This window comes from Opisthocomus hoazin, chromosome Z (genome assembly GCF_030867145.1).
Source record: "Opisthocomus hoazin isolate bOpiHoa1 chromosome Z, bOpiHoa1.hap1, whole genome shotgun sequence".
Taxonomy (NCBI): Eukaryota; Metazoa; Chordata; class Aves; order Opisthocomiformes; family Opisthocomidae; genus Opisthocomus; species Opisthocomus hoazin.
Genome location: NC_134454.1, coordinates 49,966,719 through 49,991,022, shown reverse-complemented (window position 1 = coordinate 49,991,022; position 24,304 = coordinate 49,966,719). Strand labels below are relative to the sequence as shown.

Here is a 24,304-nt window from a genome sequence, read left to right as displayed (position 1 = left end):
GACGAGCTATAAGGAAGAAAAATTCTTCTCTATGAGGGTGGTGAGGCACTGGAACAGGTTGCCCAGAGAAGCTGTGGATGCCCCCTCTCTGGAAGTGTCCAAGGCCAGGTTGGACGGGGCTTTGAGACACCTGGTCTAGCAGAAGGTGTCCCTGCCCAGGGCAGGGGGGTTGGAGCTAGATGATCTTTAAGTTCCCTTCCAACCCAAACCATTCTATGATTCTATGACTGACTAATTCCCAACAAAAATGGTTATTTATAAAACATCTTTCACCAGAAGAACTGTCATAACTGCAGAAAGCTTTTCTCCAGTGTATTTTTATTAGGGATTCCTGCCATCATATCAACATACAAAACAATCAGGATGTTGACATATAGAAATATGAAATTCACTGTACAAAGATAAGGCTCAAGTTACAGGTATATTTTCCCCTTAGTCTCCATGAAATAAAACCATTTTTAATTCTTCCCAGAGTTGTGTTTATAAATGTTAGACAAACCACAAAATAGATTTCAAGTACATAACATCTTACAATATAATCCAAGCACAGACAGAAATACACAATACTGTACCTATAGATGCTCCATAATCCAAGTCTGTCATCCTCACCAATAAAATACTACACTGCTACTCTCTCTGAATATGCCCAACCATATCCTTCTATGTGTATTATGTGGTCCTGGCCTTTAAGTTATAAGCCTCTCACGACTTTCATTTAAATTACTTTGATAGACCAGAGAATATCAGGAAGGAAGGGAAGAATTTTAACAGGCCAGGTCTGAATGTATGCACATGGTTAGTAAAAGTAGGCACATGTGTACCCACACACTTGCATTTAACCCTACATAAAACTTCACTGCACTGAGCATTTTCTGAGATCCTGTTCTCATGCAAATCAGCTATTTTCTGATAGAGTTAAATCAAGCATAACAATATTCCTACTTCTGGAGTGCTGTAGTTTACAGGGACTAGACTATATTTTAGAGGATAGGATCTAACTTTTTTTTTTTTTTTTTTAATAATTATCAGACTTATATAGGAGCCTGTACAGAACCATGTCTCCGGAATCCAGCAGGATGCCAGCTCTCACAGCCTTCACCACTCAAAACACCTTTTCTGACAGCTTTGTTTAGAAACAATGCAAGTGAATAATTTCCTGTTAAGGCCAAACATCTACTTTAGTTCACTCTCCACTTCTATTAGGCTGAATGACTACTACCTCATGGGAAAGGATCGTTTAGCTGCAAGTAGCACAAGAAGAAATACACATCAAGTAACTAATCAATAATGATTTTTCTGGGGAACAGACTGGCAAGGACAAACAAAGACAAGAGAAAAAAGGCTGTTGTTTAATTTAGCCTTTGCTGGCTGGCAAATGAATAGCAATCCAGCAGTTTTCAACTGAGAAAAGGAACTCCTAAGCCCTGTAATTGTTTTGTCCTTTAAAAACTGGAGAAGATTAGAAGGGAATTAGAAACCCCCTAAGCAAACTGCCATTTTCAAACTAGACATTTGCAAGCGCTTATATGAGAAAACCAAGTAAAACCAATTCTCTGATACTGAAACTAAAGGAATTTATGCGGTAGGAATTAGAGATGTGGTTACAATGTGCTAAACGCACATCTAATAAAACTGCCTGAGATATGTCTCCAATTCATAAATGTCTTAAGCAGGAGAAAGACTCTGAGGCCAAAATCAGAGCTTCCTAGATTACATACGAAATACGTCTGCACTAAGATTGGGGAAGGGGGAAGAATAAAAACTTTCTCCTCTTAAATACAACCTCTCTGGAACATTTGAGGGCCTTCACATGTTCTCAGCATTGACACGATTTTACTTAAGTATATTCTCTAAGTATATTCTCTATTGGAATTAATACCTTTAGATACGCAGATCCGTGTTACATGGAACAGCATTAGATCATGTAACTGGGCTCATAGTAACAAGGAAAGAGGGTAAATATGCTGCTATATGTGAAAGGAAGCATAGTAATATGCACAGAAAATACGTCGTCTTAGCGATTAGTAATAATGGGCATCAAGGATGAAGATGCATCTCAAAGTGTTTAAGCTTTTAATTGTGAGTCAGTAGAATATTTTTATGTCAACTGTACAGCCCAATGCTTTACTTTTTAAAAGGAATAAATTTTCTTTCTGTATTACTTTTAAAAGTAGGTCACTCACCTGCTGACTTAGCTAGGCTTTTGGCTTTTTTTTTTCCTTTTTTTTTTTTTTTTTTGCTACTTACTATGATCTTCTTCCATGTTATGTACAATAATCTATATTTAGACTGAAGACTCACTCTAAAACGTACTTGGACTATTTTGTACAGACTTTCTACAGCACTGATAAAGTGTAAGACAACCTGATAGATAAGAGGAGGGATCATTACTTTCTGTTCTGCTCACTTCCCCATGCTCTACAGCTGTGCCTTTCATAAATTCTTCTGCGTACTTGGTGTCCTTTCACCTCTCCCAGGCAACCTCTACTGAACTTGAGTGAACTTTCTATATGTTTCCCAAACCACCACAGTCCCTCTGCATAGAGCTATATTAAACTCATTAATTCTCCAGCCAGTACTTTAAAAACAAATCATTGCAAAAACACCCTACATGCCCTTGTGCATTATTCTTACCAATTTATACATTTAAATAACATCAGAAGTTGTCTTGCTAAAAACTTACCAAAATATTTTAAACACATAAAAGTGTAAAAAAACAAACAAACAGAAAAACAAACCAAAAACAAAAACCCAGCATAAACACTGCTTGTATAGGCATTGGTTAGAAGAGATTGCTGCACTAAGGAATATATTCAAAGAAGCTTTTCTTTCAGTTTCATTGAATTTAGTGTCATGGATTGAAAGGTTAAGGACAACGAAACTTTTTGTGACCCTGTCTTATATGATGTCATAGATGAGCAGGAAGTCTGAAATGCCACTAAAATAAAGCTTATTTTTGGTTATTGAAAGGTGACTGTATAAGCCTGTAACTAAAGGGCAACTAAGTATGTAGAGGGAACTTAAGAACCTGAAGAGTCTGTAATGAACTGGATATGAAGACAGATACTGACTGATGGCCCCACTGGCATTATGGAAAGCTGGCACTAACTGAAATTTTGAATATAGCCCTTAGTTGTATCATATTTATTTAAAATTTAAAAGCTGCCCAGCATGTCACGAATGAAGTTTATTTTGCAAGCTACCCACTGCCTAAGGGGGCAGTAATATTCAATATGAAACTGCTTAAACTCCGGCGTCTGACGGATTTCGTGGAGAAAAGAGATTTGAAGGTCTGACTCCAAGAGAACAAGGAGAAGAGGGAACACAAACAACAGCAGTCCAAGGCCTACAAGGAGCAGTCTGGAGAAACTCTTCACAAAGGCATTCACCTCTATGTTGCCCATGAGAAACTCATAGCTCCACCTAAGCGCCCTCCGAGCTTCTTTCAGTTCTTCCTCCTCTGCAATCAAAAATGCATTTTCATCTGCTTCCAGTTCCTCAAATGAATCTGTATCATCTTTCTCATTCTCTACTCTTGGACAGGTATCAAAGAGCATGTCAATCTCATCATCAACAGGGGTGGGCAGCAAGCTGGCACTAGGATTGTATACCAGTTCTGAGATAGTTAAAGGTTCCTCTTTCATCTTCTCTTCCTGTTCAATGACAAGATCAGCATTCTCCCCAGTGTTCTCAGCTGCGGAGCTTGAAGTCACAGGTACTGAAATCTCATCCTCCTTTGGCAGCTGGATACCTGAAAAAAGGAGATGAAAATAGTGATCCTAAATTTTTGCCTTCATGGTGGCATAACTCTGCTTTCCAATAGTGTCTAACAGAACTCGGAAAGAAGATTCTGCAATCATTTTGCATATTGAAACCAGACCATACATAATTAGCAGAAACTGGAAAAGCTTTCCGAAAAGCTCCAGAGGAGGGCAAGATCTTTTACAACACTGCAGTACACCAGATCTCCTTAACTTCGACTGATGCAGCTACCACTAATAACGGTGTAATGCAAAACAGAAAACAGAACTACCCATTTTCTACTGGCAATCAGACTGCTCATAGAAATGAATACCTAGTACATATATAAACTGGTGCTATTTGGTGTCTAATAATAATAACAACAACAACCACCACTTACCTTTATTTCTTTGAGAAGAATGGGGAGAAAGTGGTAAGATAATGGCTGAGGTTGGAAATTTTTAATAGAGCATGCCATTAAAAAGAAACACTAGATTATCATGATAAATTTACGCTAAGAGTAGAGAGGATAAAAGGAGAGGAAGCCTGACATATGCTATGAGGATCAGATATCATTGAAACGGAATGAGAATGCCTCACGTCTTTAAAAAGCTCCCCTCTTCTCACGTCTCATTTTTCTGCCAGTCATCTTTCTACTCTTCGTACTCACAGCCTCTTTTCCTCCTCTCCTTTAAATTTCTCTCTCCCCCTTACAGAGGAGTCTTTCTTAGCCTTACTGATATGCTTGTGTCTTATGACCCCACTCTCTGCTCAAGCTTTCTCTCCTCTCAAAATTTACTCTCCTCTTTCCAGTCTAACACTAACAGCAGTAAGTCTGCAAAAAGCTTGAGCTGTTTTGCAGCTACATCAACACTGCAGTGACTGCTGTTAGTTGTCAGCTGCAGAAGTGGAAGGGAGGAAAGTCAGGCACAGAGCTTGGGCAAAGTGATGTCCCACATCCAACACTCATTACCATCATCAGATGCCATCTATGTGCAAAAGGCATAGACCACACACAGTATCACGTGCAACAGTAATATATAACAACACTGTGTACTGCTCATTTTTTCATGTTAAGCATCTCTCCATTCTTTACTAATGACTAATCTAAAAGCAACATATAGCAACATAGCAGGAAAAACCAGTACAAGGTTACATGACTTTTCCAACAAGCAACTCAAGAAATTCGTATCAAAGTACTATATATGATTCAAATCAGCACAGTTCTTAGATTTCAGGGAAAGATCACTGTAAAACATAGAAAACTGACATAATCAAAGATTCAGTCCAGTTTTAGTGCAGTAAAGATTAAGGTTCAGAGACTTTAAAACAACGTGATACAGAAGAAAATGTATTATTACAGAAAAAAACAGTAATCAGAAAAGCAGTACATCTCCAGTGCTAATTACACTAGACATATAATGGTTTTCAGTGTGAAATAAAAGGGTCTCCGCAAGCTCAAAAGTTTTTTCTTAAAGGATGACAAACATATAAAAAATTAAACAAAATAAAAGGCTTGTTATGGTCATTTTGAGATGAGGGAAATAAAGCATGACATGAACCACACTATAAGAAAGAGATGTTCTGTAAATATATGATACAGAACAAAAACTGAAAATCAAAAGTTCCTATCATAACGACATCTAAAATATAGGAAGATACACAGCTTAGACACATTTTGGATCACAATTCTAAGCTGCAATGTTAAATAATAACTGAACTATAATTGACCAAAATTCTGCAAAGAATCTCACTATGAGATCAGAAGTCTTTTCACATTTTTTTCTTGAAAATGTCACTGTTTTTTTTTTTTACATTATTAGTCCTAAGAACTGTAGATACCATTCACTGTACTGCAATTATTAACTTTGTTTCTGAAACCTACTTTCCATCTATTTGACTAGACAGCAAAAGAATATTCTTACACCATTGGCTACTGATCACTGAACTAGCAGTAAGCGTAACTACACTTCAGCCAAATTGGTAGTACTCCCGTTAACGTAAATTTTCTGTTACAAATTTTTGCATTTCTTGAATGACAAGGTCTTACAATCTCTGTTTTCATTTATTTTTTTTTTCCCTTTTATTTCTACCATGAGTACCAGGCTCAAGACAGGACACAACCACGAAAATCCCAGTTTCCTAACTGATGCCAGACTGTGCACTACCAGGTCACTCAGCAGTGGACATGCCCTGAGGCAGACACAGGCATGTGATCACATTTCTGCCAGAGCTTGAACTACTCAGTATTTGCAGACAAATCTGCCAACACAAAGCTGACACGTCAAAACTTTGTGAAGGAAATTAAACAAGCAGATTAATACTTTGTGAGACAGAGCTGCTGCACTAGGAATCCTACAGCTTGTTACAACACTTTGTCATGAAAAACAACCTTCCGTAGTACCCTACTCTATGCCAGAGTGCCTGACAGTTACCGCAAAATCCTCCATGCGCCCTCTGCAGCTCTGCTAGCATGTTCTCGAGACGATAGAAAGGGTAACTAAGATACTTGCCAAGTTACCCCAGTTTATAGATCTCCCAAGTGATGGCTTGCTAGTATCTGGGAACTTTAAAATTATACTGAACTTACTACCAGCTGGGGTGAAATGCCAATAAATGCAACATAAAATATACAACTTCTTACAAATATTTCTAAAAAATATAAGAAATGACAGAAAATCTGCATTTTAAACCTACTTAAATTAAACCACTCGTCGAACAAGCTAGCTTGCTCCTTATTCGAGAAGACAACTTTCTGGACCCCCTTCTTAGTGCATGCTTTTATGTCTCATGTTCTATTAATTACAGAAAACATTCATTACAGAACACCATCCTCAGGAAGCATCCTCCACTTCAGTAGAGCATGATAGCTATTAGAATTCATTTCCCTTTTTAAGTCTTCAAAGTGGCCCAGACAGATCTCTCCCCTTGTAATTTGTTATCTTTTCCTGCTCTCTAGGAGATACACTGGCCATGTCTCCAGGTGAAGTTTCACATTCTGACTGAATCAGCCCAAAAGACCATTTCTGCTTCCCTCATTTCACCTCTGAGCAAGCCAGCTTGTCAAGCTAACCCAGGAAAAAAAACTTTCTTCCTGGGTTAGTTCTCTGATGGTTTTTGCTCCTGAACTGGCTTGTCAGCTGTACTCATGAGCACAGCACATTACCAGGGATGGAGAGAGAGCAGGAGTGCTCCTGTCACCAGCACCTAGCCAGCAGATCTGTGTGGCTGAAATGAAACTTCGTCCTCGATTTAAAAAATGCAGATGTCTCCTCATTAGCTTAATTTGACTGCTTAGCTACTAATTCCTTGCCTCAATTACTCCGTCCTCTCCTATCATAGCCATTTTAGAAATTCATCCCATTTCAGCATTTCCGCATGTTTTGTGCTGGAACTTATTGTCTACACCAGTCTTTGCTTTAACAAATACACTTGCCACAGTCATCAAGCAGAGGATACAGAATCACAGAATACAAACTGACTGGAACTAGACACAGCAGTGTACGAACACTAAGAGGTCAGAACAGATTTGCGGGGATCTTTCTCTTAAGCACACTGTAACAGCAGGTAATTCTGGATCATCAGACACACTCTGAGTCATCTGAGTGAGACTGCACCCATAATATCTTAAAACATAAAAGCCAAAACTTTTAAAATCTGGAGCCCAGCATAAAGCATCTACTCATATCTTTAGATACACAAGTACCACAATTCGATTTTCAAACGTGCTTTTCACTCTCTTAATAGGAGTAAAAGGTAAGCTGAGTCACTTACTTAGGTACCTCCTTATGGATTAAAGAACCTAATTTTAACCTCCCAAATCTGAGAATCCTGGCCATAGGCCTCTCTATACCTGCTTAGATTCAAGGTCAGTAATACATCTTCATCATGTTTCTCATCACAGAGAGGACAGCTGCAGCTACTGCAAAGAAAGGTCACCCCAATACTCTCCTTCCCCAGAGTAAATTCCAGCATGGATAACATACATAGTGAACATACACCAGAAAGAGCATATTAACTTTCATTAAAACTGTATTTTACTCCAATAACTGGCAAACTTACGGCTTTGCGATTAACCTGTAGATAGAAGGCAGCGGAGGAACCTTTTCAGATCCATGTTTTCTGAAGGGCTTTTATTAAAATTGGAGTGCATTGCAGGTCCAAAGCTTACATCAACTTTACAGTCCACTGTTTAGTTTGAGCAAGTAACAAGAATTTTCAGCTGGTTTATGTCTCATTAAAACATATTAAATGAAAGTAACTGCATTTTACATCAGCCAAATACAAGCGTAAATAAATACTGTTTCAGTATAAAAATTGAAAATTTAGAATGGGCATTAACTACTGCTGTTGCAAGCTCATTTGGTATTTAAAAAATAAATATATAAAGCTGTTCTTTCCTTTTTTCATATTCCCTGTAACCCCACAACATTTCTCACAGCAAGGACCGAGGAAACAATTAGCTATTAACTATGGTCACTCTAAGCCCACAGCAAAGTTCCAGTCATTCTGCAATATACAGACAAGTATGCTGGGCCACTCAGATTTTGATAGTGTCAAAAGACACAAGTGTAATGTCATTATGGCATATATCATTTACAATGCTTATGCAGGCATAAGAATACCACATTTAAGCATCAAAATTCAAAATCATTCTACAGTAGAAAAAACATTGCCGTGGCACAAATTTAAGAAAGAAGCAAGTTTTTCAGATTATTTACTTTTTGGATAGCCTTCAACAGAGTCAGTTATCTGAAGTAATAAAACCCAGTTAAAAGAAAAAAAAATATCCTCAAAGTCTGCCAATGGAAAAAGAGAACATAAAAGCTAAAGCAAGTCTGAAGCCAATATCCCTTAATTACTCTATAACATTGCTGCAAATCCTTTGCTCCTATTCATACATAACAATTATTTTGCTGCTACCCTTGTAAGACTGTAATTTTGTATAAATTTTGGGGCTAGATTTTAGAAGTGTACTGTTTCTTTAGTAATAGTTAAAATAAATGTTGTGTTTAGAAGGACTATGACTTGCGTATTAAGTTACATCTGAGAAGAATTTCCTTCCATTCTTCATTTTATATTTTTACTGGCAATTTACATTCTGTAGATCAGAATCTTTTAATAGATATTCCTGGAATATCAAGTAAAGAAGCTCAAATTCATTTCTTGTATGATATAGCTATAGCAAAAATTTGCTACACTTTTCTGGAAACTGGGGAAATTTTACAGAGCTAGAGAGATCTCACTATACTAGTCAAAACTGAGTACTTCTCAGGAAGTACTTCTCAGGAAGGGAACTTCCACCACATACTGGGATTGCTCCAAACCTCTAACTTGCTACAGCAGATAGGAACATGAGCAGCTGAATAAAACACAAGTTTACAGTGGTCATCTGCTGCAAATATGAATGTGCAAGGGGTCTGACATAAGTGTCGTCAGCTGCTAGTGTTTCTAAAGGGGCCAAAACCAGCAGCTGAGGATTAGCAGGATGAAGGGCAGCTCCAGCTCCACCATTCTTAAGAAGCTGCAGTTGCTGGAAATGCAGCACCCCAGAAAAACGTATCTTCTGCTTATTAAAAAATTCAGTTCACGTGTTGTCTGGTGGCCAGATATACTGCATGCAGCTTTAATTAGCAGACATGCAAACATAATGAAACATCTTTAAAGGCTTTGTATAGTGGAGAAAGGAACAAATGTGAAGATTTGCTTCTTTGAAATAGCAAACTGAAAAATTAGATAGGGTTCAGAAAGAGCAGTGCTGGGCATACTTCATATAGACCCGCAAACAAGTAAAGCCAGCTAGGCTGCAATTAGGACAGTTCCTTCCTACCCCTTTTACTACTTCCTCTTGAAAGTAAGCACAGCAATACACAACATTTCTGTGTGGACAAAATTTGTTTTTACTATGAGTAGAATGACCTTTTAGAGGCAAGGAGAAGATGACTTTCTCACGTGAGCAAAGTGCATGGATGTCACTATAGGAAAGGGAAACAGAATCTAGAATTGCACTAAACTCAAATATTCCCCTACGCAGGATCTATATCAAAGCAGGATCTGCATCACAGCCAGACGTCCAACCCTCAGAAGTAGGAGGCCATAGATCCCTACCTTACTCACATCTCGTGCCCCCAGAGGACACCTGTTCGAGATTTGCAAGGAGAGTAAATCAATGACAATTTATAGTACCTCCTTTTTAGGCAGTGACCTGGCTTTCCTGCTGGTCGTTCCCATTTGTTTCAGTCTTACAGGCACTTCTAGAAGGCAGCAAAGCCCTGTCACTGTTGCCAGCTCACATCAGTTGCAAGCACTGTGCCTCTGCGACATTACAACTCACCTCCCAACTGCGTTGGGTGTCACGGGGTTCAACTAATGCCACAGCTACTGCAGCCACTGGAGACCGCCACCCTGCTTTTCACACCCCGCAACAGGCACCCAAAGCACAGAGACAGAGGCGAAACAGAGCACGCAGAGCAGCAGGCATTCTGGGGTGCCTGTCTCCAACCTCCCGCTGGCCTGGAAGGAGCCCACCCTAGCATTGCTGACCCCCTTCCAGAACCAGGATTAGGCAGTGAAAAGGCTGGGGGGAGTAGCAGGGAGAGAGAACTGTGTACTGCGGGAGCAGAAATGAGAAGGCAAGATACATCTGTCAGCAGTTCAGAGAAACAAGAGGAGCTGGTGAAGTGACTGCAGAGACTCAATGTCTAGCACCAGGCCAGCGACAGAAAAAGAGCTGGGCACCGATATGGAAGCTTAGCACCTGAGAAAAGGACAAGTGGGACATTTCAGCACCCCCGCTCACCTTGGGTGAGCCCTCCCGGCATGAGTCAGCATTGTTCTGATGCAGTCGCAATCGCAACAGAGTTCTCCTAGGGAGTTATGCCCCTGCCACGAGTTTTGCACAAGCTATATCCAGTCGTTCGGTTTCACAGGCTGATATACAGGTTTTATGCATGCATACACCAACAGGAATAACATCCTACAAACAGTACTGTAAAACCAAGGTTTTTAAGAATGAATGTAGCGCCACTGCACAAATCTGTCACTAGATTGGTGTCTTATTAAACCAGCAAGATGGCTTGTACCTATTTGGAGATAGCATTTAACCTCTGAGGTGTAAGAATAGAAAATAGATGCAAATACTGATGCTTTTTTAATTTTGCTACTAATTTTTGAATCAAGGCAGTTAGGTGCACTCTCACAGACACTACAGTTTCCCGTGAGTGGTGAATTCAGGAAGCGAAGGCAGCCAGGAGCTGTTGCTACTCAGAGGCAAATCACTGCAAGAAGCAGGTTCTCCCGTATCTGCTGTGCTTACTGCCTTCTCATTTTCAGATGCCAAATGTGTGACAATACTCTGGTCCTTGCCACAACACTCTCAGTTAATTCTTCTGTAAATACCCATTTCTGAAATGAAGATTCAATACTAAGGCATAGTCTTACATTGGCATATGGACACTGAAATCTGTCAATCTATACATGCAAAAAAATACCAAAAGTAAACAGTACCAGAGAAAGCATGGAGAAACAAATTTTGAAATGTCCTACTTCATTAAGGAAACAGAGACATACAGATTAATATAGGGGCCAATCTACCTTTGGCAAAGGGATTTGGTATAAAAAGAAGAAAAAGAACTAACTTCATTTTGATTGCTATCCAAAGCAATATTGAATACTTTTTGTTCCTGGGGTTGCACTCCTGTTATGTGTAGTGAAAAAGAGATCCGAGTAAGATTCCTTTCCCCATCCCCACCCACCCCCACCATTCCATATATTAAATAATTCAGTATCTAGAAAAAAAATCAACAAAGTTATGACCTATCAACCCAACTCACTCAGTTGCAGTAAAATGCTAAACTGCATCCACTACTGTATCCAGCCAACATTGGAAATCTGCTACCAGCTTATCTGCTAATTTAAGCACTATTTAATTTTGTCACAAATTATCCCAGTTTCAAAGAATTTCTCCCCCTCAGCCCAAGAAAACTACAAGGGTAAAACTCCGGTCACTCATTTGTTAGCAATTAACAAATAAATCCAAAATTTACCGAAGATACTACAACAAATGTCATTCAAGTTTCATCTCATTCATTCCTATTTGCAACTTTACTCCTGTCAGTAATTTGTCCTTTTTCTCTGCTGTACTCGATGGAACATTGTTATTCACAGTACAGTTCTTTTCCAAGAGACCACTATTAGCATAACAAACAGAGGAGTGGGTAGAGTGTATGGGTAGGAAAAAAGGTTTGAGTAAAATAAATGTAAATTTACCAGCCCTTCTGGCGGTGATCTTGGAGCCGTGCCGCAGTAATCGAACGCACACTTCCTTGTTGCAGTGGTTAACCATCCGCAAATGAATGCTTCTCTTGGTTTGGATTTTTACAAGACACTTCACCATTTTGACTATTAATTCCTCTCCTCAAAGTCTTGTAAAGGCTCTGCCCATACCAGCTATGACCTTTTATTGAGTTCCCACTGAGTTTTAAGAGACTAACACAAGTCATTCTCAATGAATCAAATGACAAGCTTCTAACATGGCCAACAAAAATATCCCAGTAGGGAACAGAACGAGAGACTATTTTTAAACTTTTCCAAATGCCTCATAACGTACAATACAAACTTCCACAGCATCCATCTCAGTTAGCAGTTGCTATCGTAACAGCTGAACCACACATACAAGCATAAAAATATCCAAGGCATCAAAACAGGCAGTGAAGACAGTGGAACAAAAGGCCAGCATTTAGGGTCTGATTTTTACAGAACAAAATGACACCATGGCCATTATTTTTCTAAAGAACTTCAATTTTGCCACTGATGTCAGCTCCCCACCACTGCCTGGAGAGTATTTGCACAAAATGTATACATACAAATACATACAAATATATACAATGTATACATACATATATAAACAAAAATCCTATGCTGTGCTTACAAGCCTTAGTCACAAGGCAAACCAATGAGATGAAAATGCTTTTATTTCAAGCTTAGAATCAAAGCTGACCTTCTGATGCATAAACAAGAAGAGAAAATTCCTAAGCTTGGGAAAAATGTCCCTTTTTATGTATGTGCTCCAGTTCCCACTTGTGGACAACTACTGGACACATTTGTATGCACTCAAAAGAAATGCTGCTTCAGAAGGCTGGGCACTTCTGTCCCCATCCAGCAGAAATATGCAAGCTCCTAAAAAAGGCATGACGCGCATATGCTGGCTGCTGCTAACTTGCCCCAGCTGGAAGCTGGAATGCAACCGCATGCACAGCATCACACTGTCCTAGTGGGAAAGGAGCTCTTGCTGGGTCCACTGAACCACCGGGAGGAGATAAACTGGAAGGTGTGTACTGGGGGTGAGATAGTCTCTCACTTCCCAGAATACCTACCTTTAATGTTTATAACATGTTGTGCCATCTAAGTGTTTGTTATCTGATGTTCTTGCTCCCTCTGCACCATAAAATCAAGGACGTGCATGCAAATATATGGGAAAGAAGGGCAGAAAGTCCTGCAAATGTGTATTTTACGCCAAGTGATTTCCCTCATGAAAGACATCTGCTTCAATGGAGCTTTTGGAAAGCATCTTTACAGTGGCTCCTTTCCCCTGCCCAGCCCATATAGTATGAATATCCAGCAGTGCCCCTTTTTATTCCTTCCTCCTGCAGGGAAAACACTCCTCTCTTGCTTTCTTTCTCTGCAAGCACTTCCTTGTCAGTCTGGAGAAAAACTAAGCGCCCCTTTGCTTTCTATCTCCATTTTGTCACCACTTCAAAAGTCAGATTCTATGTGCTTTTCTCATCTTTATTCTCAAAACTGTTGTAGCAACCAGAAGAGGATCATTAAAACCTCACTAAAAAGGGCTGAATCTTTACTGTATGCACAGCTACAAAAACGGCAAAGCACCAATTCTTATGAAAGTCTAACCACCAACACATTTAACATGCAAAGGAAAGCCTAATAGAGGACACAGGTGTCACCTGGACAAGGCTGTGAAGGGTTTCCATCAGGAGGACATGCATGTCGATGAATAAACCTCTATCATTTATGTTTCACATGACCATGCTCACACAATAGAGAAACAACTGTAAGGTTTCAACTCACTGCCCACAAACTATGTATACAAAACTAACGGAGATTTCTGTCGAAATCTTGCAGTTGATTCAGCAGCTCTCTGTGTCTACTACTAGCCCTCAGCAAGTAAGAAACAGGCTCCGTTTTCTGAGAGAAAGCAGACTTTGGATGGCCTGACATTGGCAGCACATCCTGAGTAATGGTTGGAAGATGTATTTCAGCAAAGATTTTCCAGACAAGAAGCCTGCTTCTCTCCTGCAGAGCTCCACAGGACTCTCTGCGTGCAGAAGAGGGTCCACTCTCAGTAACTAATTGGTTTTGCAGGTCTTGTCACTCTCCTCCTTCCTAAACGGCTACTCTAGATATTACACAGCTGAAAGGCTAATGGTGGGTGGAAGCTGTGGCAGAGAGACCCTTAGCATTCATGCGCGGTTACAGAAGAGGCAGAGAACAGCAGATGGTTATGTAACTTCTCTTAAAATCAGGAAGTATGGTTTACAAAAGCAAAAATAATCCCCTCCCAAAACCAGAAAACTAAAACTAATAAAACACTCTTCAAAACTAGTATCCTTCCCCAGCCACTGAAATACTGAACAGGAAACCTCTATTCAAGCATAACAATTTTAATCTACCTGTGAAAAGGAACTATATCATCTGTGCTCAGATTTTAAAGGTACCTTATTATGGGGATGGGGGCAATGCTCGTTTGTTTGTAAGAAAAGTAGTGATCTTATTTTGTAGACACATCACATGGTAAAAACCTGGAAATCTGAGAATTTGTAAATAAGTTATGAAGAAAAGCTGACAGAGCTAATTGTTGGTAGCATTAGTTATCTTGAAGTGAAAGGTTTGCAAGAAGGCTTCACCAAGGGCAAATCATGCCTGACCAACTTGGTGGCCTTCTATGACGGGGTTACAGTGTTGAGGTACACAGGGTGAGCAACTCACATCATCTACCTGGACCTGTGCAAGGCATTCGACACTGTCCCGCATGATGTCCTTGTCTCCAAATTGGAAGGATGTGGATTTGACAGATGGACCACTCGTTGGATAAGGAGCTGGCTCGATGGAGGCACTCAAAGAATTGCAGTCAATGGCTTGATGTCCAGGTGGACACCAGTGACAAGTGGTGTGCCTCAGGGGTCGGTACTGCGGTCGGTGCTGTTTAATATCTGTCGGCGACATGGACAGAGGGACTGAGTGCACCCTCAGCAAGTTTGCCGACGACACCAAGCTGTGTGGTGTGGTTGACATGACGAAGGGAAGGGATGTCATTCAGAGGGACCTTGACAGGCTGGAGAGGTGGGCCTCTGTGAACTTCATGAAGTTCACCAAGGCCAAGTGCAAGGTCACAGAATCACAGAATAGTAGGGGTTGGAAGGGACCTCTGTGGGTCATCTAGTCCAACCCTCCTGCCGCAGCAGGTCCTGCACATGGGTCGGGGCAATCACAAACACAAGTACAGGCTGGGTGGAGAGTGGCTCGAAAGCAGCACTGAGGAGAAGGGCTTGGGGGTACTGGTGGATGAGAAGCTCAGCATGAGCCAGCAATGTGCACTTGCAGCCCAGAAAGCCAACCATATCCTGGGCTGCATCAAGAGAAGTGTGGCCAGCAGGTCGAGGGAGGTGATTCTGCCCCTTTACCCCGCTCTCGTGAGACCCCACCTGGAGTACTACGTCCAGCTCTGGAGCCCCCAACAAAAGAAGCACATGGATGTGTTGGAGCAGGTCCAGAGGAGGGCCATGAAGATGATCAGAGGACTGGAGTACCTCTCCTATGAGGACAGGCTGAGGGATTTGGGGCTGTTCAGCCTGGAGAAGAGAAGACTCCGGGGTGACCTTATCGCAGCCTTCCAGTACCTGAAGGGGCCTACAGGAAGGATGGAGAGGGACTTTTCACAACGGTGTGTAGTGATAAGGCAAGGGGGAATGGCTGTAAACTAAAAGAGGGCAGATTTAGATTAGATATTAGGAAGAAATTCTTCACCATGAGGGTGGTGAAACACTGAAACAGGTTGCCCAGAGAAGCTGTGGCTACCCCCTCCCTGGAAGTGTTCAAGGCCAGGTTGGATGGAGCTCTGAGCAGCCTGGTCTAGTGGAAGGTGTCCCTGCTCATGGCAGGGGGGTTGGAATTAGATGATCTTTAAGGTCCCTTCCACAGAATCACAGAATCACAGAATAGTAGGGGTTGGAAGGGACCTCTGTGGGTCATCTAGTCCAACCCACCCGCCGAAGCAGGGTCACCTACAGCAGGCTGCACAGGACCTTGTCCAGGCGGGTCTTGAATATCTCCAGAGAAGGAGACTCCACAACCTCCCTGGGCAGCCTGTTCCAGTGCTCCGTCACCCTCAGAGAGAAGAAGTTCCTCCTCATGTTCAGACGGAACCTCCCGTGCCTCAGTTTGTGCCCATTACCCCTTGTCCTGTTGCTGGGCACCACTGAAAAGAGCTTGGCCCCATCCTCCTGACACCCACCCTTCAGATATTTGTAGGCATTTATAAGGTCCCCTCGCAGCCTTCTCTTCTTCAGGCTGAACAAGCCCAGTTCCCTCAACCTCTCCTCGTAGTGGAGATGCTCCAGTCCCCTCACCATCCTTGTAGCCCTCCGCTGGACTCTCTCCAGTAGCTCTTCATCCTTCTTGAACTGGGGAGCCCAGAACTGGACACAGTACTCCAGATGAGGCCTCACCAGGGCAGTGTAGAGGGGAAGGAGAACCTCCCTTGTCCTGCTGGCCACACTCTTCTTGATGCACCCCAGGATCCCATTGGCCTTCTTGGCAGCCAGGGCACACTGCTGGCTCATAGTTAACCTGTCGTCCACCAGGACACCCAGGTGCCTCTCCGCAGAGCTGCTCTCCAGCAGGGTCCAACCCTTACCATTCTCTGATTCTAAAAAATTAGGGCCTTACAGGGTTCAATTACATGGCCAGAAGACTGTAAGTCCAAGTTAGTTTGTTGAACATAGAAATGATGGTGCACGCAGTGATGTTAAGATCTCCTGAGGCCAGAATGCTCTTTGGAAGGCTCCCAGAAACTTGCAAGACAACGTGCACAGTAGTAAGAGAAACTTAATATGACCAGACTTTATTCTATAAACAAGAGAACAATCCCGACTTTAAAAAAACTACCAAAAAACTAGTAAAAAAATTCCATTACATACAACCTGACCTAAGGATGCTCACTTTGACCTCTGTAAGTTTAACAGAACACCGGAAGAAATTAACTGTCTCAGCAGAACACAGGAATCTAAAAATATAACCGTTATTTTATTTAGCAGAGCCACAAAGAAATCTGATTAACTCCTACACGTTACAATTTTTGTTACAGACACACACACCAGGTACAATCAGCCAACAAGAGTGATTTCACAGGGAAAAGCTGTTTGATGCCAAATGACACAAGACGTTTCATGACTCTCTGATGTATTAAGAGATACTGTCTCATATACAGAGGGTATGATTTTAAAAAGATGAATGTTGATAAGCTGTGTATTAGTTCTACCCAGCGAAACAGTCTGCACTAAAACAATAAATTTTTTCCCAGTAAAAATTTAATGTAACAACACTGAGCTGTGCCCAGGGAAAAAAGTGGACTAGATTACCTGTTACAGTGTTCTTGCTGTACAAACACAACATGTGAACAGACACCTAACATTATTTCATATTTTACTAGCATATTTTTAATATTTATTCACACTATTATTCGTAAGTGGCCAATTTTTCATATGTTGTTGCCTAAGTTGCACCCACAAAAACTCCATGTGCCTCTGCTCTACAACCAAAGCTTACACAGACGAGAAGTCACACACACAGACAGATAACTAGGCTGGTAGCTGGTGTGTGCTCATTCCCATACATGCTTGTAAGATGTAACAAAGACTCTACATTACAAAGTAAATATATCCTTCATGCCAATTAATTGCCATTAATGTAATATTTTTTATACTTGAGTGACACACAAAAAGAAGTTTGCTAAAGGATAAGAGCTCTCTGTACACAACTCACCTGTACAGGCATACAATTCTGCAAGACAAAAAAATTCTTAAAAGATCAGTGAGGACATCTAAAAATCATGTAACTCTCTGGAAGATAAATTCAGGAACATGGATTTTAAACAGGAGGAATTTAGAATGAGTCTGTGCCATCACCTCTCTCTTTTCTGAAATACAGTACAAGGTGGATCAATTAACAGAATGACTGAAGCATGCCACTTTGACTTTGGTTGCTCCAAAGGCAAAAGTCAGTGTCACCAGGAAAATAATTCATGTATGAAACCTGAGCACACAAGTATCAAGTAGCTTAAAAGAGGTTTTCATCACTTTGTCAAAATCACATTAATATCCTGTGACTCAGAGGTGCAGTTTTTTCTTTTTTTAAAATTGAACTAGTCAAATGCATGAAGCCCTGATGGCATCTGGTGCTGGTAAATCCAAAAAGAATGATCTACTGCCTGCAAAATAACTGCCAAATGATCAGGACCAGGACAGGCAATAAACTGTCTCACTAAATCAAGTGTTGAAAGAAGGCAGCTACACAATTGCTACAGCAATACCGAAAGAAATAAAACATGTTCAACTGCACATGGAGCAAGGATCATGGAAAAGACCTAACAGGACCATTCAGGAGGACCTAATTTGGCCATCCGTGGCAAAGACGAATTCTGCAATCACACTTCCGGATACACTTAAAAGTGTTGTAGCTAGGTGCCTTTTGAAGACTGTCTTTTAGGTTCAAAAGGTAGAAATGATCTCTCCACTCTCATATGTAAAACCCAATTCCATGTGGTAACCTTCTACACATGACAGTAACTTTATGGTTGCATCTTTACACTACTATGTCTCTTTCCTGGTCCTGAGACAGAAAGGACATTAGTGCAAGACAAGAGCCTGTAACAAGGAACGTGAAAGCCTAAAGAATCTTGAACTGTAGCAACAAAGCACTGACAGATGACCTGCAAAACCAAAGGCATGAGGACTTGAGATTAATTTTTTAATTTGATAAAATATGTATTGGCTGGTGGCCAGTCTCTTAGGTAAGTCACTTACGTAACTACAATTTAAAACAGGAATAAAAGCACATTTAAGTAAGAATTCCAATTCAAATCTTAAATTAGTAATTGGACACAAGTATGCAGCCTCTAAGTGCACACTGAAGAATCGCCTCTCGAAGAATGAGTCACCAACAGACGAACTCAGGATATTTTTACCCATCATTCTAATAAAATGTCCTTACTTGTTTTCAAATCCTCTTGCATAAGTGTCAAGTGCTAAAGTAACTATTACTGTGATATCATGGGCATCCAGTATCTTTCTTCCTACAAACAGTGGTCATTGATGACCACGTTTAGTCAGCATACTCTTTCCTACATGTCTGCAAAACCACTGGACAATTTGGGCTTTTATGGAGGACAGCTTCACTTCAGCATGATAGCCAGAGCACATTTGTAAGATGGAATTCCACATGGGAGAATGTCTGGGCTTTAGTTGTTTTTCAATATTTGGTTGCATCACGTTTATTTTGCATCTGAAAGGATTATCCTAAGGACAACAAGGCACCCTGAAGCTGCTAAAAATCCCCTGCAGACTCTGCTGTCGCCACCTCTGATGGCTTTGTTCCCTAGCAACTATCAAGTTAATTGGCACAAAGTCTTCCCTCTCACCTGGCATCTTCTGTTAGTTCGGGTTGACACCACCCAGGCTCAGCCAACTCAGAGTCCACCTCTCCAGAAGTTTCAGGAAGCAGAGGTGTTCACTCCAAGACACTCAGGCCACTCCATTTTTGGCCACGTGTTTTGCTCATAATATATAAAGCCAATTTAAAATTAAGAAAAAGTAAGTTTTGCTCAGTTTAAAGACAAAGCTGTACCCTCTCCCGAGTCTGCGCAAGGTAGGCCATCAGCAGGTGGAACATTTGCATGCATATGGCAACAACTTGCAGAAATATGAGCGTGGGTCCTGGAAGCTGCATTAGCCAACCCATACAGCACAGGGAGATCTGACCCTGGCAAGGCTGCACTGCCCTCTCAACAGTGCCTGCAGGCCCTTTGGAAAGCACCCCATGGCATCCAACCCCGCCTCAGGCCAGACTTTTAGAGAGATGCCAAGACTGTTTCACATGTGTAGCACACTGGAAGCAGTTTCCCAGCACAGCTGAGTCAGTCCCAGGGCTAGCTGCCTGCCCTCTCCCCACCTCCTGCTCCTGCCCTTGCCCTTGCCCTCACACAGGACCTTGGCCAACCCTTCTCTGATGAGCCACCTAAAGGCTGAGCCAGCCACTAGTGGGGCATGGTACAGTTAGGGGTTTGTTGGTCAGTTGGGTTTTTTTAAGGGGGGGGGAAGGGTTTAACTCCTTATCTCAGTTCACTCTGGGGTGATTAGTGCTGGTGCAAGAGAGAAGATGGGAATCCACAGAAGTGGACTGAGTGCATGTGAGGAAGACAGCCAGTGTCAGAGCGAGCTGTGAGAGCAGTTCAGGCTGCGATTTGATAATATAGCCAAGTTCAATGCAGGAAAATACTGTAAAAGAGCTAAATACTCTTAACTTGGTAGCTGGTGATATTGAACTATGCATAACATCTCCTACGGGAAACCCACCAGCAAATATTTCTATTATATCGTAGCAGTAACAGCAATCTCTCTGACTAAAAGGAAACGACTCTCCAATTTATGTAACACATACATTGGAAACCAGCACTCTCTGATGAGCATATAGCAACGGTAAGTCAGCAGTTTCCAAAAATGGACTGCATTGCTTTGAGTTGTAAGTGTGGCACAGCAGACTTGCAAGCAGCAAGCTGTTGTCACTCTGCAGTGGTGACAACTACCTAGCAGGAACACAGTTGTGGTACTTGGCTATCAGAAAGTGAATTCACAGATACAAGTATTTCACAGCAGAGTTAAACAAGTAATTGTTAAAATTTCATGCAGCCATTACTACTAATTATAATAAGCTAAGTCAGACAATCTAATTCACCCTATTCTTACTACATTTAGTGATGGAACGCCAAAGAATGAACAAAACATGTTCATATGACTGGTACAAAATGAAATCAGGACATACTCCCATGAATATGAATATACTTGCTCAGCTGTTTTCTGTTTCCCATTGATCACAACAAAGCAACAGCAGCAGTCCCATTTCCCAACTTCTGAAACAATTAGCTCACTACATCTCAAGTAAGAACCACTGTCAGATTTTGTTTGGTTGGCTTCCTTCTTTACTAGGAAGAATGCAGTTATCCTCAATTAAGCTGGCTAAGATGTTTACACCATTCTTTCTAATGACTGCATCTCAAAAAGATAGGTGTTCAATGTGATTTTTAAAACATCAAGGAATAAACAAATACATGGAAAACCTTGTTCTACAAAATGCATTCAAACTGATCTTCCAATAATACCCCTCTTTGTACATGAGATTAAATTAGCTGAGAATCCTTCCTAGCTGACCTTCAAATAATGTCCCTTTTTGTCAACGGAATTAAATTAGCAGAGATTTTTTCCTGACATTAGAACAGAAAGAAAGAAATATAAAAGCAAAAGGAAGCAAGAGAAACAACATTAGCTGGCAGTAAACTGCCAGTTTCACTCCTGAGTAACTGCAGTTACTATTTAGTAAAATGGTGCTATGTTGAATTGTCTATTTCCTGTCAAGTTCCTTTCACCTGATAATCTAAAAAAATATTTTTGAAACAGAAAGCTTAACAGCAATAACTTTCCTCACAATGTATCTCGTATGAGCCTCGTGCACAGTTCCTTGAGATAGTGATCATTTCTCAGTATGGCATGCAGAGGCTTAATGGTGTACTTGTACTTCTAATGGAAATTATTAGATTTTTTCCATCTCCCTGAGTCAGTAACACACCTTTTTCCATGTATTTTATAATAAATATTGGCAGTGTTTGGCAGGAATCGGGTAAGCGACTCACCTTCATCTAAAGGAACCTCTTCCTCCTCACAGGGAGAAGGAAGGAGGGGCTGTAGTGGTTCCATGTTGATTATGAGTTGCTTGTTCAAGGAGGGAGAGCTGCGACTTTGGGTAATGCTGGTTCTAAAAACAATGGGGAAAACAGGGTCAGTTTATTCACGAAGAAAAAACTGCAGTCCAATACCTCTCATCTCAGAATTGTTTTGCATAATCCTCGAGTAATCCTTGAGCTACCACAACAAGGTCTGCACACCGAATGCGGCTTTCAGCTGTGTTATGTTGTACCCTCGGCAGATACAAACCTTTCAACATTTGAAGTGTAAAAGAAGGTTTTGTGCTGGTTTACTTCCCTTTATGCAGCCTGACTCCTACTCATCTCATGCAGGATTTCAGTGTGTTGCTCCTCTCCAGGCTGCACAGCAAACATGAGTATTTGGCTTCAAGGGAGGGGAAAGCAGAGAGGATAGAAACCATTTTCCTGATGCTGTTCCACTGCCTCCAGGACTGAGTAAAGGATTTGTTACAGTTTGAGCACTGCAGACTAACGACTAAACAGGAACAACTGTATCCCTTCAGTCAACAGATATACAGTGCTCTCATTCTCACGCACCCCAGACACTGCCTCTACGTCATGCCTCCAGCTGCTCAGGCTAGTTTTCTTTCTTGTCTTACTTTGATCTAACAGGCTTTCCGGGTAGCAGGTGTTGAACTTGCTCAGGAAAGTCTGAGGAATGCTGTTGATTTGCTTCAGTCATGAGGCTCATTAGCCTAAAATCATATTACTGAGAAAATAAAATGGCTCTTTAGAATAAGTTATCTAGCACTTTTATGATACAGGCCTGAAGCAAGAATCCTGCAATAAATCTGAACCATTACACTATAAAATATTTACTTTTGACAAAAGCAAAGATGAAAGGGAAGAGGATTCTACTTGATTTCAAATGGTACACAGATACAGTACTGAAGCTTCATAAAATGCACTTCAATTTTGCACAAAAACTCAACTTACAATTCCACACAGACAAACAAACTGAAAAAAACACCTATTGCAAGTGAAAAGAAGGGATGATGTGTTGCTGAGGGTTTAAGTAAACTCGGGACATGGATGTCCTACCCTAATTCACACTACATGTCCTTACATATTCCGTGGGGATAAACAAGCTTGATGATTCCTTCCTCATTAACATACGTCCAAAGCTACTCCTGTCCTCATTTGCATTCTGTGAGCAGGCTCTAACAACTATTTAGTTTAAATTTTCACTATCCAAAGAAGTTTTTCACTCAGAGTACTGTAATTACAATCACTCCAACCCAACTGTACCTCCACAGGCTTGTTATGCATCCCCTGGATCTTTGTGTTTGCTGTAAAAAGCTATCAAGCAAATCCCAAAATAGGAGTTGTGCCTGGGAGCACCCATAAGGTTCCTACTCCGCACTTATTTACAAAGATCCCTCCTTCAGGCATGCCCTGTAAGCAAAATATTCAATCATTCACTGTGCATTTGTCAGAAGAACTTCACACTGCATTAATGCTGCATGACTACACACTCCAACAGATTCTCAGTCTGTAGTGCTTTAAGTGAAATATCTAAACACAAAGATACTGAACAGCAACCTCCTCACAAATGCATGTTTATCCCTCAGTGCAGCCATGGTACCACTGAACTGACTTTGAGGGAGAGGGTCTGGGGAGAGAAAAATTTGTATCTATATAAATATATATGTATTTACCTTCAAGAATATCATTTCCTCTAAATGTTTTGCATATGAAAAATTTTCATTTCCTGTCCCCAAACCTTCTTTCACCGAGTAACTTGTTTCTAAAGCTTCCCTTTTCTGGAGATAAAAATTTTCTATGCTTTTTGCCTACTTATGCTATTAGAAGGACAAGCTATCTACCTCTGTCTCCCATTTATGGATGTCATCTATCTGGATTTTTGTAAAGCCTTTGACACGGTCCCCCACAACATCCTTCTCTCGAAATTGGAGAGCCATGGATTTGATGGGTGGACCGTTCGGTGGATAAGGAATTGGTTGGATGGTCGCAGCCAAAGGGTAGTGGTCAACGGCTCAATGTCCATATGGAGACCAGTGACGAGTGGAGTCCTTCAGGGGTCCGTACTGGGACCGGTGCTGTTCAATATATTTATCAATGACATGGACAGCGACATCGAGTGTACCCTCAGCAAGTCTGCAGATGACACCAAGCTGAGTGGTACGGTTGAGACACCAGAAGGACGGGATGCCGTCCAGAGGGACCTGGACAAGCTGGAGAGGTGGGCCTGTGTGAACCTCATGAGGTTCAACACGGCCAAGTGCAAGGTCCTACACCTGGGTCGGGGTAATCCCCGCTATCAATACAGGCTGGGGGATGAAAGGATCGAGAGCAGCTCTGCTGAGAGGGACTTGGGGGTACTGATAGACAAAAGGCTGGACATGAGCCAGCAATGTGCGCTGGCAGCCCAGAGGGCCAACTGTGTCCTGGGCTGCATCAAGAGAAGCGTGGCCAGCAGGTCGAGAGAGGTGATTCTGCCCCTCTACTCTGCTCTGGTGAGACCTCACCTGGAGTACTGCGTTCAGCTCTGGA

The 24,304-nt window shown here is 41.4% G+C and overlaps 1 protein-coding gene across 4 annotated transcripts in view; it reads right to left on the bottom strand.

Moving 5' to 3' along the window:
- Positions 1–301: 301 nt before the first annotated feature.
- The window catches only part of FRMD3 (FERM domain containing 3), a 153,256-nt gene continuing 129,253 nt past the window's right edge, over positions 302–24,304 (bottom strand). For all 4 annotated transcript variants that reach the window (XM_075411166.1, XM_075411169.1, XM_075411167.1 and 1 more), the window contains 2 exons: positions 21,719–21,840; positions 302–3,751 (listed from right to left, as the gene is read on the bottom strand). In XM_075411166.1, coding sequence (XP_075267281.1) covers positions 3,156–3,751; positions 21,719–21,840 — 718 coding nt within the window. In that variant the 3' untranslated portion in view covers positions 302–3,155. The remainder of the gene's footprint in view (positions 3,752–21,718; positions 21,841–24,304) is intronic.